Source organism: Trematomus bernacchii, unplaced genomic scaffold, assembly GCF_902827165.1.
Source record: "Trematomus bernacchii unplaced genomic scaffold, fTreBer1.1, whole genome shotgun sequence".
NCBI classification, from domain to species: domain Eukaryota; kingdom Metazoa; phylum Chordata; class Actinopteri; order Perciformes; family Nototheniidae; genus Trematomus; species Trematomus bernacchii.
The window spans coordinates 1,077,410-1,094,304 of record NW_022987582.1 but is presented as its reverse complement, the minus strand read 5'-3'; the positions used below and the strand labels follow the sequence as shown (position 1 = coordinate 1,094,304).

Here is a 16,895-nt window from a genome sequence, read left to right as displayed (position 1 = left end):
CGGAAATAAGACCCATAATCTTTTGTTTTTGGTAATATTTAGTGCAAAGACCCAGAGTTGATATGGAGATTACTTCTTAAGCACTCTTTCAATGAGCACCTTTACTCTGGTGCTTTTAAATATATTTTAATGCTAACACTGCTATTATTTTACGTAAGTAAGATTGTTAAGGCGTGGCTTTTTGTTGTTGTGGGGCATTTTCTCATGGTGGTATTGTTTCTTTTTAAAGTAAAATACCTGTTAGTACTTCCCCCAACACTGCCAAACAGTCCCAGCCTGTCACATGTGCTCGCACCTCTGTAAACAGGGGTGCTTTAACTTTACAGACCTGCGTGTCCCTCCCGGCGGGGCGGCGCTTAACATGGATTTCCCAACAGTTCACGTCATGTGTATCTGGCTCGATCTCCAATAGAGAGAGGAGAAAAGAAAACAGAGCAGACAGCCACTGCTCTAACAGACTGAAACGCCATCTTGAACAGATATGGGGGTTTTAAACCTAAACCGGGAGAAAACAGTAAAGAGGACATAAACCGTTATTTTCTCTTCTGTTGTAAATCCCCTCGGGTCTCCCCGGAATAGATATAGTCGTCGTTTTGGGCGTTTATATCTTAAAATAAAGGCGCATACGTGAGGAAATCTGTGAGGCACTTGTTAGCCTCTACCCGGCTAGCAAGGGGGAGGGGCGGGGGTTTGGAGGATTTTTTTTTCCGCAGCCGAAGTTGTTTGTTTATGTTATTCGAAACGGACATGTCCTCTTCAAACCAAGGTAAAGTGCAATAAAAGTCACAGCGACTATTAAGTCACGTATTCATGTTCATGTGCATCTGTTTACACCTGTTATGGACGTTTATAGCTAAAGAGGACACTTTCCTAAAGATAGCGTGACAGCATCGGCTAAGTTAGCTTAGTAGCTAAGCTAATGCCACAGCAAGGCTAGCTGGTTATTGCATAAGTGTTAGCATGCTAACCTGGTACATTAGCGACTTGACTGTTAAAAAAAGCTCTGCTGTGATATGTTGAATGACTCAATGAGATTAACCAAAATCTAAGTTAGCTGTGGTTTGCTAGCTTGGTTTCTGTGTTTAGGTAATGTGGCTCACATGATTGATTTCTGCATGTAGCCTTGACGTTAGCTTAGTGTCGTGGCTGTGTGAGCTCTCTACAACATTCACACTCAAAGTATAATAGTTGACGTGAAGCTAAATTAATGCTGAATACACAGGTTGTGAAATAAACCCATTGTCAGTTGTGTTCGTTTATCCTAACTTGGCTTTTATGTGTATACGTTTAGTTTCCTTTTTGAATGCTTGAGGCTCAGTAGGAAATCACCTGTCAACCCTGCTACATTTCGTCTTTCTGTGCCTCTGTGTTATAAATAGAGTTACCAGACCCTAATCTGGGTATGGGGGCAAGTGGGACCCAAGGAAGTGGCGGGGCTGTTGTACCAAAAGGGACCAACAAAAGAAGACCTGCGTAAGTGTTTGTGTGGTAGTGTTAACAGTGTGCTGATATAAAGTATTGGAAATAACCTATATATATGTTCTTAAGTGCTGTAATCGATTACTAATTTTAGGTACTTTTCCTTTTCTTGAGTTTTATCCTTTTATATTTTTTCTTTACTACATCTCAGAGTAAAACATGTTGTCGTTGCTATTTGCTTTCAGATTACAATTGTGCCCTTCCTGTCCAGCAAAAATACAAAGGATTGAACATTATTTTACAAATAAACCAAAAAACTAAACAGTTCATATTTTCTTTAAAACCATTATGGATCTTCTAGAAGAAGCATCGTCACAAAGCTCAAAACAGGGCTGTTATATGAACTCATTTCACTTGAGGGAAACAGGGTTTTCATGGGATATATAACATATAATGCATTGATGTGGATGAAACTACCTGACAGTAGAGAATGTCGTTTTAAAAAAAATAAAGTAATATAACATAGTCTTAAATCGTAAAACACTGACGGGGCACATTTAACTGTATAATAAGGACATCGACTTGTTATACTTTAAGTACATTTTAAGGATAAGATATACATATTTCTACTTAAGTAAGGATTTTAATGCAGGAATTGTTCTTCTATTGGATCATTTTGACAGTGGTATTCGTTGTTTCACTTACGAAAGGATGTGTATACTTCTTACACCACTGCTAATATGTCAGTATTGTGTGAGAATTTGCTGACTGGTTTAGTTTTATTTTACTCTTGGTCAAAGTTCTTGTGAGAATATTTATGTGAAACTACTGATGTGTCTCTCTTCTCCTTATTACAGGCCAGACTTTGATGACGATGATGATGATGATGGAAACAAATTGTTCAGGTACATTTCTCTCTGTTTTCCTGTCATTATAAAAAAGAAGAAGTGATAGATCAAGTGTTGGGATTGTTTGGGCTGTTTCGATAGTAAGAAACGTTTTCTCTTTTTTTTTTTTGTTAGGTGTGACGATGAATCAGGAGGCGGAAATGACAAAGAGCGTTTTGCCAGGTAGGGGGGGTGGGTGTAGAGGAACAACATTATTGATACAACAGTTTCCCCAGTGCCGCTCTCCCTCTCCTTTCCAATAGTTGTTGAACCCTTGCACTTATTTTTATTTTGTTATTTTGCGGGCCTGTGTTTTAGTGGGTTGATTTCATTTCCATGTTTTTTGAAGAGCATCAGAGTTTTGCAGATAAGGAAAAACAAGCCAGGTATGGCTGTACCGCTTTGGAAGGCTCCTTCTCCTGCTTGTATCCACATCAATATTGAATGCACAAATAAGTCCTGTCCTGTCGGGACCCCATATCATCATTTAGATAGCACAAAATGACCGGTATTTTTTGCTGCTCTTTGCATCTGTTTTGGTGCCCGTCAGAATGCTTTGCTTTTTTGCCCAAAGCAGCTGGCTGTGTCTGTCAGGCCAACACTGTTTTATGCGTAACTAACTGCTAAGCTGTGTGTGACTCAAGGACCTTTTTCACTTTGGTAATCCTTTCCCCTTGAGCAACTGTCCCTTCTGTCTCCTTTCTCCCTCTCTCAGGACTTCTAAATGGTCTTTCTCTTTCTGCACTTGCTCTCTTTTGTCACACCAACTGGCTTTTCAAACCAGTCTCTCTTGCTGTCTCGCTATCATTTCTTTACATAAATTATTTCATAGTTTTTTGCGTCCATTATTTCTCTCACTTTCTCTCTTTCCCTCCACTTCTTTGATTGGCATACTTGCATTGCAGCATTTACTCTAAACTCTACTCCATGTTGTCCACCTGCCCATCTGTTTCCCCCATCTCAATCCCTCCTATCCTCTGTACCTCCTCCTTCCTCCCTCGTCTCCTCTCCTCTTCAGGGAGAACCACAGTGAAATTGAGAGGCGGCGGAGGAACAAGATGACTGCTTACATCACTGAATTGTCAGACATGGTGCCCACCTGCAGTGCACTAGCACGGAAACCAGACAAACTAACCATCCTCCGAATGGCCGTGTCTCATATGAAGTCTCTGAGAGGAAGTGGCAACACCAACTCGGATGGATCGTACAAACCTTCCTTTCTCACTGACCAGGTAAGAGCAACTGACAGAGGCAGGGAAATATAGATATTGAGATGTGAAATGTAAGAAGAAAGTCTACTATATTGGGTTTGATTGAATTCTCAGGGGGGATCTTTAAATTTGCTGAAGGTATGTTCAGATTGTGGAGCAATTTTAGACGAGGCAGTCATTTAATACAAAGGTCTCAAAGTCCCACTGTTGTTTACACAAAACCTCTGTGAGCTCAATTGAAATCAAGTGAAAAAGCAGTTAAAGTAGCACATTGACCTTACTAGTGTAAACAACATTTGCTGTGAATCATTTCACCGTATTCACCAGTCTTTCCTCTGGGCTCTTGGTCAACATGTACATCGCTCAAAAAGGAACTTAATGAATACACAATGACTGTAATTTACTGTAAGTGAGCCTCCTGGGCCCTACACTCTCCTGGTGAGGCTCCTTGCTGAAAAGTGCATAGAAGTAACTGGTGTCACTATCATAGAGGTAGCACACGTACACCCCTCTCCAGGTCGACAGTGTACACAGCAATGACAGTGCCCATGGTTCATAGATACAGTTAGATTCGATGTAATTGTATCTTCATTGCGTACAGGTATTGAGACAACAAAATGCAGTTTAGCATTTAACCTGTAGTGCAAAACGAATAACAAATACATCCTCAAACAAATATCCTTATAATCTGTATAAAGTGGTTAATCTGGTTAATTATACTTCTTTTTTTAAATTACATATTTTGAACAAGTTTAACTCCTCAGTTTTGTTGGATTGCTGCCAGACCATCTTGTTAATACATGTGCATGTCTCTGTTTGTGTGTGGCATGCAGGAGAGAGAAACTGGACAGTAGTTAAAAAGTTGTTTGTAAAGCAGCTGGAGGTGTTTATATATATATATATATATATATATATAGGGATTTGGGTGTTCTAAAAGTGGGTTAATCACAAAAAATGAAATGACAATCACTTTAAATTCTTACTTATGACTGGCCTGCCATCTCTACAGGAACTGAAGCACCTCATCCTGGAGGCAGCCGACGGCTTCCTGTTCGTGGTGTCATGCGAGACCGGCCGCATTGTTTACGTCTCTGACTCCCTGACACCCGTCCTCAACCAGGCTCAGTCTGAGTGGCTGGGGTCCTCCCTGTACGACCAGCTGCACCCTGACGACACAGAGAAGCTCAGAGAGCAGCTCTCTACGGCAGAGAATAACAACACAGGTACAACGATGTGTAAACACTATTCATCTCAAAAGTGTTTGTCAATATAAAAAAAGTTGTTGCATGGTCACAACATTACTCCCAAAATTGAGTCCATTTTATCTCCTCTTTGCTTTTATAGGGCGGATGTTGGACTTAAAGACAGGAACAGTGAAGAAGGAAGGCCAGCCGTCGTCCGCCAGAATGAGTATGGGAGCCCGACGATCATTCATCTGCAGAATGAGGTGTGATTCACACTACTGTTAATTATCCATTTCATTATTTCTATCAATGTCTGTGTAGATACATAACTGTGTGTCGGCCTGTGTGTATTTGCAGGTGTGGCTCTTGTCCTGTGGAACCGTTGTCCATGAACAGACTGAACTTCCTGAGGAATAGAAACAGGTGACCAAAACAAAAACGTTTTGTTTTTGTTTATTTAATTGTGATAACTGTGCAGAATATAAGCAACCCCCATTGCCAGGAAGCAATGAGATGCAGTAAGCCTAATTTAACATATGTCATAGTAGCAGAACTGATTGAATTTGCTGTGTATTTGATCATTTATTCCATCACCTCAGGAATGGTTTGGCTACAGCCAAGGAAGGGGAACCCCAGTATGTAGTGGTCCACTGTACAGGATACATCAAGTCCTGGCCTCCTTCAGGTAAAACCAGTCACTTTACGTACTTCATAATATTGCTGGGACCTGTAAAGTGATGCTTGAAAAATCATTTGTATAAGTTATTCCTTGTGTTCCATGCTAATATATTTGTTTGCATGTTTTAGGAGTTTCCCTAGCAGACGAAGACTCAGACAACACTCAGGGGAGTCGCTACTGTCTGGTTGCCATTGGGAGATTACAGGTATGAGGGATGCCTCGTGGGTCCATAGGCACATCTGTCTGCTGTGCTTAGGAGAGTTGCATAATTCAAAGTTATTCATTATGGAAATGTAACTTTTGGTATGGATCTTTACATCTTAACTGGAGACGTGTATGCATCTTTGACAAACTGCAGGGCAAGACACTTCACCCTAAATTGCTCCTGTGGGTATTGTCCACAGTACTCAATGTATTACATGTTTAATATATGTAATGTAAAGCGCTTAGAGCACTTGGAAAAAAGTGCTAAAATAAATACCATGAATTATATATATATATATATATATAATTTATATAAATTATTTATTATTTATTTATTTTTATATATATATATATATATATATATAGCATAGTCTGGTAGCTTGCATCCTTTAGGTCATAATGCTAATGCAGTTTTTCATTTTATTTTTTCCTTAAGGTGACTTGTTGCCCGGGTGACACAGACGTCAACAGCCTCAGTGTTCCGGTGGAGTTCATCTCGCGCCATAACTGTCAGGGCATGTTCACCTTCGTGGATCACCGCTGCATAGCCGCTGTCGGCTACCAGCCCCAGGTAACACTCAGCCGGAGGAAATGTCAGGGAGGGAATGCATCCTCCAACAACCTTTGTGCTAATGGTGTTTTTTTTCTTCTGCTGCGTGTTGCAGGAATTATTGGGGAAGAGTATTCTGGATCTCGCCCACGCTGAAGACCAGGGCTTACTGCGAGACGGCTTCCAACAGGTAGGACTGACTAAATATGTGCAGCTTTTCGAGGACTCGATTCCAATTTCAGTTTTCTTTTGTGTTTGTACTACCACATGTACAAGCACTTAAAAGGATTAAAGAAAATATGACTACATGTGTCAGCATTGTATGTAGATACATTAGAAGTCAGATTAAAATGACTAAGTAAATGGCCTTTAGTTCTCTTTTGTAGTTCCCTGGTGAATCTGAACATCCCTTCTGTTTCTGTCGGTGTTTGAAAGAATGCAATTATTTAAATTGACATGACAAAAACGTAATTGCATTGCACTACGTCAGTCTTCAGCTTAAACAAAAGCATTAGCTCCGCTGTAGTGAACCAGATGAATTCTGCCACTTGAATAAACACAAATGTTCCTGCAGTAAAACTTGAGTAATGCGAGATGAAAATGAAAGATATGCTCAATGAAAACCCCAGATTGTGACTGCTTGTTGTGCTTGCTGTGTCCGCAGGTGGTGAAGCTGAAGGGCCAGGTCCTGTCAGTCATGTTTCGATTTCGCTCCAAATCCAGAGAGTGGAACCTGATGAGAACCAGCTTCTTCACCTTCCAGAACCCGTTCTCAGAGGAGATTGAGTATATCATCTGCACCAATGTTAATGTCAAGTGAGTCACACGCTGATTTTATCAATACTGCTGATTGTGTAACATTATTACACAATTAAATACAGTCCATAATGAAACCATTGACGTTTTGAAATGTCACTGTTGTGTAAGATCCCTCTGTCTGAATGCTTCCCTGTCACCCTCGATCCCCACTTCCTCTCACGCCATTACCACAACCCCTTTAATAAGCCACACACTGACCCCTCCTCCCCCCCCCCCCTCCTCTGCCCATCTCTGATTGTGGGCCATTAGAAACTCGACTCAGGACCCCCTCACTCCCATCTCCTCCCCAGGGGGTTCGCTGCCCCCCTCCCTGGGTCAGGGCAGCCCGAGCTGCCCTCCTGTAATGCTCAGTCCAGGGCACATGGCCGGCAGGTGAGACCAGGCCTGACTACCCGCCCCCCCCCCCCCCTGCATGGGAGAACAGGGGCTGCTTCTTCCTGGGAGACAACTGCTGTTTAGAGCAAACTACACTCCTTCTGTATTTGTTTCCTTTTCCACTCTGGGTGATTCTTCTCCTTTGTCTCTGTTCCCTTGTAGTAGTACGAAGATAGTAGAGATGCTCCGATAGATTGTCCGATGAATTTGTGCTGCGTGATGGTTTTACGTCTCACATACAGCGACACACACAAAACAGACACAGACAGTAACATCACAGCCACGCTGGCAACATCTCGTCTGTGTGGAACTACTCCAGCATGAGTGAAGAATAAATAAAGCTCACAATTTAACACATGCAAGTCCAAAAAAAAGCTCTGGACAAACAACCTTAAAAACAAGAAGGACATGTATTGTGGTACCATTTGGCAGACATTACATTTTTGGTTGTTTCTCAAATAGAAAGAAAGAAGAAAAAATGTGCAAGACTTCGGCCAAGAAAATAGCAGTCGGTGCATCTCTAAAATAATAGTGCTGTTCTCTGATAGGAAGCATGTGTAATAGTTGGTAGATAATATGGAGGTTTGAACATAGGTGGTGTAGCATGTTAGCGCTACGTGTTTGTATAACAGACCTTTTGTGTCTCTGTCTTCCTCTTCTCTCCTCGTTCTCTTTTATGTTGCCATGTTGCCATGGTGACCGGTGGCGGTGCTATTTTGACAGCAGGTGTTTGGGCTTTCTCACTCAACAGTGGAGGGGCTTGAAAATGGAAATGAGGCTATTTTAGACCCACTCTCTCTCTCTCTCTGTTTTCCCTTTTCAGGCAGCTACAGCAGCAGCAGCAGGCGGAGCTGGAAGGAGGCGGAGCCAGAGACGGTCTGTATGAGGCCGGACCGATCGCCCTCTCACAGGTTAGGCCACGCACCCATGGGTGACACATGAATGTACTTGTGCAGTTTGATCCGAGCATAGATCTTCAGGATTTTGCTGAAATGACCGGTCAGGCATTCTTATGAAAACGGTTGCAGGATGTTGATTGTTTGTTCAGCAGGAAAACACAAACGGATGTCGGGGGAGACCCATTATCACAACTGACTTCCTGTTGTTCATGCTCGACCTCAGCTAACCCTTAGTTATACTTTGTTATAGAGCTTTTAAGTCTTGAAGATTTCCTAATTGTATTTAACTCTGTGTTCATGCCTTGGTTCATTTAGGAATTAAGATCAATATCAACATTTCAGTCGGGCCAATGTTTCACCACTTAGAGAGTTTTAAAGAGAGTGACCCCTGACTGAGTGTTTCTGGTGGTCCTCAGATGCCGGTGCTGCCGGTGACAGGAGCGGGGCCCGACCACAGCAATAGCCTGGAGAAGCCCGAGCTGTACCCCTCTCTCTTCCAAGGCCCCGATCAGACCAAGGGCCTGCCCTCCACCTCCACCCCCGCCACACAGATCTACCCAGCAGCCAATAACTTTGCTGCTGGCCGTTCCAATGATGCATACAGGTAGGAAGTCTTCTAAGTGTTTTCCTGCAGAGCAGAGCAAAAGGTCATCTGATACATTGTGTAGCTCTTTCAGACAGTCTTTTACCACACCAAACTACATAGCACAGAAACCAGAAGCTTGTTATCGTGTTGTCTTGAGATCTGACTTAATTAGGTTATTTCTTGGAGATAACAGTGATTTTGTCCAGTAATATACTCAAGTTAACAGCTGAAGATAATAGGATTAGGGCTGCGACATCAATTCATTGTGCTGATTATTATTCTTATAATTCATTATTTGGTTTATAAAATGTCAGGATATAAAAATGTGCTTCTATTTTCTCAAAGTCCAGATGTCTTGTTATGTCAGTCCAAAACCCAGGGATAGTTTAATTGTGTTTTAATTTAATTGTATATAACACCAAGGAAATCAGGAAATGTCCATATTTACATTTTCTGCCATTTTTGCTTGATCAATTATTAAAATAGTTATGTAATAGCATTTCTGTCTATTTTTCTAATGTTAAAGCACTTCATTGTTATGTACTGTAAACGACATGAATATTCAGAGCAGCTCCTCGCTGTAGTGAGATGATATGAACTGATGGATTGATGTAACCTATCCACTGATTTGCATGTCTGAAGGTTTTGCCTATCAAAGCAAATATAGCAGGAACACCTTAATGTATAATAGCCTGTCAGGGCCCATGGGAAAACTCTCAGTATATAAAGGGTATCAGAGAACAAAGGCTTCCAACATGTGCTTTAAGCCGGCCCAGATGCTGCATGACAGTGATGATGATTTCATCAGGATGTATTCCTCTAAGCACACCGTTTTTAGTGTTTCTCGCTGTTACATCAACCTTTCTTATTTGTTTTATACATTTTGTGGGGGGTGAGGACGTGGTTTCTATGTTTATTTGAACAGAGCTACATCACTTAAGTATCTCAATATTATGTTTGGTGATACTCTATCTCAGCGGTTTTCAAAGTGTGAGGTGCGCCTCCCCGGGGGGGGCTCCAGAGAGCTTCAGGGGAGGCGCAGCGTGAGAAAGAAATAACGAGAAACAGTGAAATGTAGCTAGTTAACTTCAGCTAACTTTATGTGAGCGGCAACATGGATCGATTTTTAGTGAAGTTACCTAAAGTGAGAGAGGAGACAGCGTCTGGCAGAAAACGGAGGAAGTATGATCACGATTATTTGAAGCTAGGATTTTCATGGACCGGTCCTGGCAGGGGCGGACTGGCCATCTGTGTGTTCTGGGGAATCACAGAACGGCCGGTCGTCAGCGGGCCGTTGACGGCCGGCTCGGTTCGCTGACAGCCGGCACCGCCCTTTATTTAAATTGTATTAATACTTACTTTGATCGAAAGCAAGTACCGGTCAAGGCTGCAGCAAAGACGCAGACTCATTGTTCCCACTAAAGTAGGGGTGAGTGTAATAAGGAGGCAGAGTGGACGTTCAGTGTGTTGCCGGGAGCATATAAGGATTCATCCACGGTGTTAAAAATGTTTTAAAAAAATGTTTAAAACATAAAGATAAAAAGGTTTTAAAAGGTTGTTGTTTAATGTTTTAAGGAGGTGAGGCTACTTGATAGATTCAAACAGAGACGAGACAAGAAGAGAGAAACAGTCAGAGCCATTTCAAATGGCGTGCTCAAAAAAGAGAAAGGTAGACAGCGAAAACAGCGCATTTAATGACATGTTCTCTTACTGGACCTCTTTGAAATGCAATTGAATACCCCTGCATTATAGCAACAACAACAATAATAATTGGGAGGGGGGGTGCGGCTGTTCTTATGTTCTCCGAGGGGAGGCTCACCTTCCCACACTTTGAAAACCCCTGCTCTATCTGTTCTCCAAAACATTAACGATGTTTGTATTGTCCATATGCAAAGATGAGTGGCAGACAGCGGCTCAGATTGCATAAAAAGTAGTGCTAGAAAAAACTTTTATGTCTTCCATTTAATGCATAGGGCGGTGAGCTTTTTTCCCCCATGACAGTTTTTTTGCCTAGCTAAGAGTATTGTTATGTATTAAATAATAACCCTTCATATGGTACTTATCATTTCCTACACATAGTCTTAGTAACTGACAGCCAGGTAACGGAGCTCTTCCTCCCCTCCCTGTTGTCTGCAGGCCGGTCCCCATGGCCCCACAGATGGCGCAGCCAGCACACTCGGCGGGGCAGATGCTCGCTCAGATGTCCCGTCAGAACGGAGTCCCTCAGTCGGTGACCCCCTCCAGCACCAACAGCCCCATGCATGGGGGCCCAGCAGGAGGCTGGCCTGGTGCGGCCGCTGGAGTCAGACCACAAGCACAGTTTAATAACCAGGTAAGAAAGATCTACTATTTGACTTTGTTTTGCTTTTTAATCAATCTTTATTGCCAAATAAATACAACTAGAAATACTTTTTTATAGTGATCCTTGTATGTGTTTATCCATGTAACCAAGCTCACATTTTTATTTAGCATCCAACCTATCTATCGAGAAAAGTACCTTTTCAAAAGTACTTAAGCACAACTTTCACATGCTTTTACTTTACTAACGTAGTCCCCATTTTAATGCTACTTTATTGTTCTAGCCTCTCCTTTTGCTATATTGATACTTTGAAGTAATCTGTGCACTTCTTCCACCACTGTCTATCTACAAATGAGTACGTGACTCTTCCTGTTTTACCAGCAGGTGGCGCCCCAGGCACCAAAGATCATGTCTCCACAGTTTGCTCCCATGGGAGGATATGGCAGTGGCTCTTCCAACTCTTTTGGCCAGATGCCCACAGGAGTTTCTCCCACCCCCACCATCAATGGAAACTACCCGCCCATGAATGTGCGTGCCAGCCTCAACACCAATGGTTATGGTAGGTTAATGTAACAACAGAATTTTTGATTCTGAGTCTCTGATATCCTGGTACGTCCTCTCACGGCTCTGTGCTTTATCCCAGATGGCGCTCAGTCTGGGGCTCAGTTCCCCCCCCCGGGCGGCGGAGGCAGTGTGGCCCCAGTGGCCGGGCCATCAGCTCTCGCAGAGTAATGCAGAGCAGCATCCTCATGCTCAGGGCAACCAGCAAGACATGTTTCCTGTGAGTGAACAGGCTTACTCTCTCTCTCTCTCTCTCTCCCTCTCTCTCTCTTTCTCTCTCTCTCTCTCCTCTCTCTCTCTCCACTCTCTCTCTCTCTCTCTCTCTCTCTCTCCTCTCTCTCTCTCGTCTCCCTCTCTCTCTCTCTCTCTCCTCTCTCTCTCTGTCACTTAAAATGAGTCTCTTTATCTATTTAATCTGATTCAGGATGTGTTGTCTATGCTGGACCAGCCGGCCAACTTCAACGGCGATGACTTTGAGATCCCTATCTACCCTTCGTTCGACCAGTGACCTGCTCCACACTTATCCGCCGGTCTACCCCTTTGTCCTCTTGAGTGATTTTGCCCTCACTACCTTTGATATGATATAGCTCTTATTGCTCTTCTGCTCCTCTCTTCTTCCTGCTCCTGCGAGTAGCACTCTCCCCTTGCTTTGCATGGCTTAAATTGCACTGCCACAAGCCAGTTACAGACGGAGGGATATATCTGACTGCAGATATCAAGGGGAGGAAAATCAAGGACAAAAAGATAATATTCCAGCCATTGAAAGAGAATTCTCTAGCTAGCACTGCCCAAAGGTCAACAACCTATGTTGTAGATATGTGAGATAAATATAAATATATATAAACATAAATATATAAAAACGCACAATCACCCAACCACACTCGAATAGACTGTACAAAAACACTCTGGTAAACATACACAGGAAGTAAGCACACACACACACACACACAACGGCCTTTTAGATGTTCTAGATTTTCTCAGGCTTTGATGACTGGTGTTTTTTGCTGATTTAGCATTTAGACTAATCGATTTAATCATTGATTTAAACTCTCAGGAAATTGCAGGGATATACAGCTTTGGTGATTTATTTTATTTTTGTAATATCTCAGCTGTTGCACGCAAACCACCACTGTCTGTGCCAACCCGACTCACAGTTTGAACTCCACAGCATGACTTTGCATGTCTCTGCACCGCTTTCATGGAGCGATTCTACAATGTGTAGATGTATACTGAGTACAGTTTTATATGTACATTGGTGGCTTCACCTTTACATTTTAAATATATAGTTTATCCTCTTGAGGAACACGTGAGGTTTTTCTTCATTGAATGATGTCCTTCAACAACAACAGTGTGACAATGGCTACTCACTGTTTGTCTAGGTGCTCGTTGGAAATGTATACAATCTACTTTTCCTTGTCTACTTTAACATGTCTACAGTTTGCATGTGTGTATGTAACATTGATACATACAGGATCAATATCAACTATAACACAGTTGTAGGGTTTCTGAATTGCTTCATATTCTTCTTTCTTTCGCTCGGCATTACCCTGTACCAAGTATGGGCTTTTTTTTTTACTCCTTTTGTAAAATAGACATAAAGAAAGAAATCTCACAGCAATAATTAACAAGCAGGAATTGTGTATCTTTAAAGCCATTCTTTATTTGTTGTCATAACTGTTTTCCTTGATGATTTTAAAATGAAGAGATGTGGTAGAAATGTCTGATTTAATTGAAATGCTTCCTGAGTATTTTCTTGTTATTTTGAAACTTGTGATCTCTTGACGTCTGCATTGCCCTATTCTGATTGGTATTTAAGTTTGATCAGGGTCTTCAGGATTAAAATGGAATGAACAGAGCTAAAAACAATCTGATCTACAAGTGAGAACGCCCAAAACGTTTATTTTGTTCTCTAGTTTGTGAGAAACATTTGGATCCGACCGTCTGTGTTATACAATCATTTTTTGTGGGAAAGTTTGTAATATAGAAGAATGTTGTTGGGTGAAAGACGATGCTTCTAAAAATATTTAGATTTTTAATATGTCGAAATAGTTTCAATTTGACCCTTTTTATTACATGTTTCCATTGTCTGTGTGGAACACTCGCACACTTTTTGACAAATGACTTGTATGTAAACCCATGTTGATTATTGTCCAGTGTTCATCTTGGAGAGGATGGACTGTGTTATCTTTGTTATTGTTTGCTCTGTATCCAGGTTGTTTTTTCCAATGATGTGAACTTTTATCACTCATAGAAACACAAATATATAAATACAATGTATATGAAATGTTAAATGAGAGAGAAAAAGTTTGTCTTTTTTTGTATTAAATTGTTGAAATTAAGATGTTTGACTGTTTTGGACTGTGCACTCATGGTAGGTCATGGCCGGGTTAATCCGCACACGGCATCATTTAATCCTTAATTACTAACTTGTATATATTTCCAGGCTTGTCCATAGCCACTTCAGCCGTGCACTACACTGATCACACTCATGCAAGAGTCATGGCTGTTTTCAGTTACAACCCTGCATGTATTCGCTTCCTTGAAACAGTTTTAAGTTCTCAATTGATGAAGAAACAAAAACCAACATGCTTTGATTGGCCTGTATCTGTTTTCCCCATTCTGTTTATTGGTGAATACGGTAGAGATCCGTTTGTATCTCCTAGGATCGGTTTCCGTCTTTGTCCTTCTCCCTTCTCATTCACAGCCTGGAGGTGAAAACAGATGGCACTAATGCTAGTACTGGTCCAAGATAGGTTTACTGTGTCCACTCTGCCCTGTTTTGGGTTGCACTTGACTGACGTCTTGTGCTTTAAATCTTGTTACACTGATACCATTACAACACATAGACACTTGTTGTGTTGGTTGTTTACTCAGATCCAATGTTTTAACCCAGATTCAATGTTATTTGCATAGAGTCACATTACTCTTAACGTGTGTGTCCCTGTAGTGGCATCAGAATACAAGCAATCTGCATCTTTTTGGGTCAGGATCAGTTTCCAACCGCTCTCAAGTGGATTGCCCCTAGGGCGTCATATCCTCTTTCTCTTCCTCAAGCTTTTCGTTTTTCTTTCTGCATCTTGACCACTAACCTACTTATTTTATCTTTTTGTCCAGAAACAGCCAAAATGTTTGAAGTAAACGGATTGTTTAGCCAGCATCTTAATCTTTCATAATCTGCACACCAGATTTGCTTTATAAAGCTTTAGAAATGTGTTTGAGGCAACACATTTATGTCCTGTGTCCATACCTTGTAGTGACCAGGGGATCCAGTGACTCCTGTTAGGTGTCATCTCCTGTCCAGCATACTCTCCTGAAGAGACCACAGAGATGCCCGAGTGTTCTAATCTCAGGAACGGCCTGATTGTTACCAAACTCCTTATTAACTATTGATGGAGAACACGAGTGCCAAATGGGGCACCGTGTGTCCACCAATATATCTTGTCTTTGGGACGAGGGCATTAGGTGTTGGGAGAAGAAAAAAGGATCCAAGACACAGAGAAATTGATTGTTTATTTCAGACAAAAAAGAAGAAAAGTTGTTTTTTCAGATAAAAACCTTCACAATGGATTGTATGAGCATCTACAGAGGAGCTGGCCATTCATGGATTTTTTTTATAATTGAAGTGTTAGTGGAACTACTTTGATGGTTTAAACAATCAAAAGATAATTAAACAGATGAGGCAACAGAGGAATAGTACTTGTATTTATTATTTGGTGGATTTGTCAACATGGACCCTCCAGTGCTCCCTGTGTCCCGGATGGATGTGGATGTGGACCTTGGATTTGCCTTCTTCTTCTTCTTCCTGCTCTGCTTCTTCTTGTTGGTGACCATAGTCCGCTGCGCTCAGATGGTGCTGGACCCTTACAGTAATATCTCTACCGCCACATACCAGGAGGAACAATCACAGGAGTGATTGACCTGAATATAAACACAGCAATGCCATGACGCAGTCTAAATACATTTCAAAAATGAGTTGCCATAGCTTTTGCATAGCTCATACTTAAATTTACAACATATATTATTATTTATATATGTCTATCCAACATCTACAAACAATGTAAGTATGCAATGTAAATTACATGATGTACTTAATGTGCCTTATATGCTTATGAGTAAGATGAAATATGATTTCACAATTGGAAAACTCCTCAAAGACAGAGCATAGTTGTTCTGGCTTGTATGTGTGCTGTATATTCTTCACATGATTAAATATTTTACTGTTAATTTAGAAATTGGGAAAACCAATGATTTCATGCAGGTATCTTTCTGGTGAGATACAAATAAATGACTGCAAGTCCGTATATTAAGACACTAATATATCGAAAATAAGAATGAGTACATGTAAAATGTAAAGTTTTGTTTAACTGTAAACAATACAATTAACAATTCAGCAGAACAAAATTGTCTCTGGTCAGAGCCTTTGCATTTAATCAGATTTAATATTTTGGTTTTACAAAAAACATTATCATTCTAAGATACAATCAGCCAAACTTGACTTAAACGACAGAGAACAGAAAAGCTGACTCCAACAGAATACTTGTGATTTAATCATTTTACCAGAATCTACATGCAGTGAAACACTTCTTAATAGACACAGTGGTAAATACTCTCCCTTTCAGAATAATTGGTCACAGATGTTTTACCGTTCTCCTTAATGGAAATACAATGCTCAACAGATGTTTCTCTTTTTCCCCCGAATGCTCTCACACAATGTTTTGGAGATATTGCACAAACTTGCATGCAAGTTGCTTCTCATCAGACACATGTAACCCACTCCTGATCTTGTAACATGTGTTTGTAATTTGTCAGAAGTGGGTCTTTCAAGAGAGGCAGTATTACAATAATAAGAAAAGTCAATAAAAAGAGGAGACATTATTAATGTGCACCCTTAAGGGGTTCTCAGAAATAAAGTACAGATATTAGTGATTGCTGAATAATAGGCTAGTTGTTTAAAATAATGAAAAAGAATAGGCCTAATGCTAAAATGTTTGAGTCATGGCACGGCCTGAAACACAGTTTTTTCTCTGTCCCAAGCATGAAATGCGTTGAAAAATATTAAATGACATCTAATCCTATGATGAATAAATGCACAAATTGTTACAATTGTACTCAGCCCTAACTGTGGGTTGATAGGGAATCTTATCTTATAATATAAGATATATATATATATTTCTTATTAGTTTATGAGAGGTCTATCATTATTTTGTCTTTACTTTAAGCGG

General features: G+C 41.0%; 1 protein-coding gene across 1 annotated transcript; it reads left to right on the top strand.

Moving 5' to 3' along the window:
- The first annotated feature begins 396 nt into the window (after positions 1-396).
- Positions 397-14,012, top strand: LOC117480564 (aryl hydrocarbon receptor nuclear translocator-like). The gene is given in 21 exon segments (XM_034127907.1): positions 397-766; positions 1,380-1,473; positions 2,277-2,324; positions 2,442-2,489; positions 3,325-3,538; positions 4,527-4,740; positions 4,862-4,964; positions 5,059-5,124; positions 5,301-5,386; positions 5,509-5,585; positions 6,021-6,155; positions 6,250-6,324; positions 6,799-6,950; positions 7,203-7,325; positions 8,152-8,239; positions 8,644-8,831; positions 10,950-11,145; positions 11,494-11,671; positions 11,756-11,781; positions 11,783-11,893; positions 12,098-14,012. Coding segments are annotated over 21 exon segments (2,343 nt in total). The 5' UTR covers positions 397-729; the 3' UTR covers positions 12,182-14,012.
- The last annotated feature ends 2,883 nt before the right edge of the window (positions 14,013-16,895 follow it).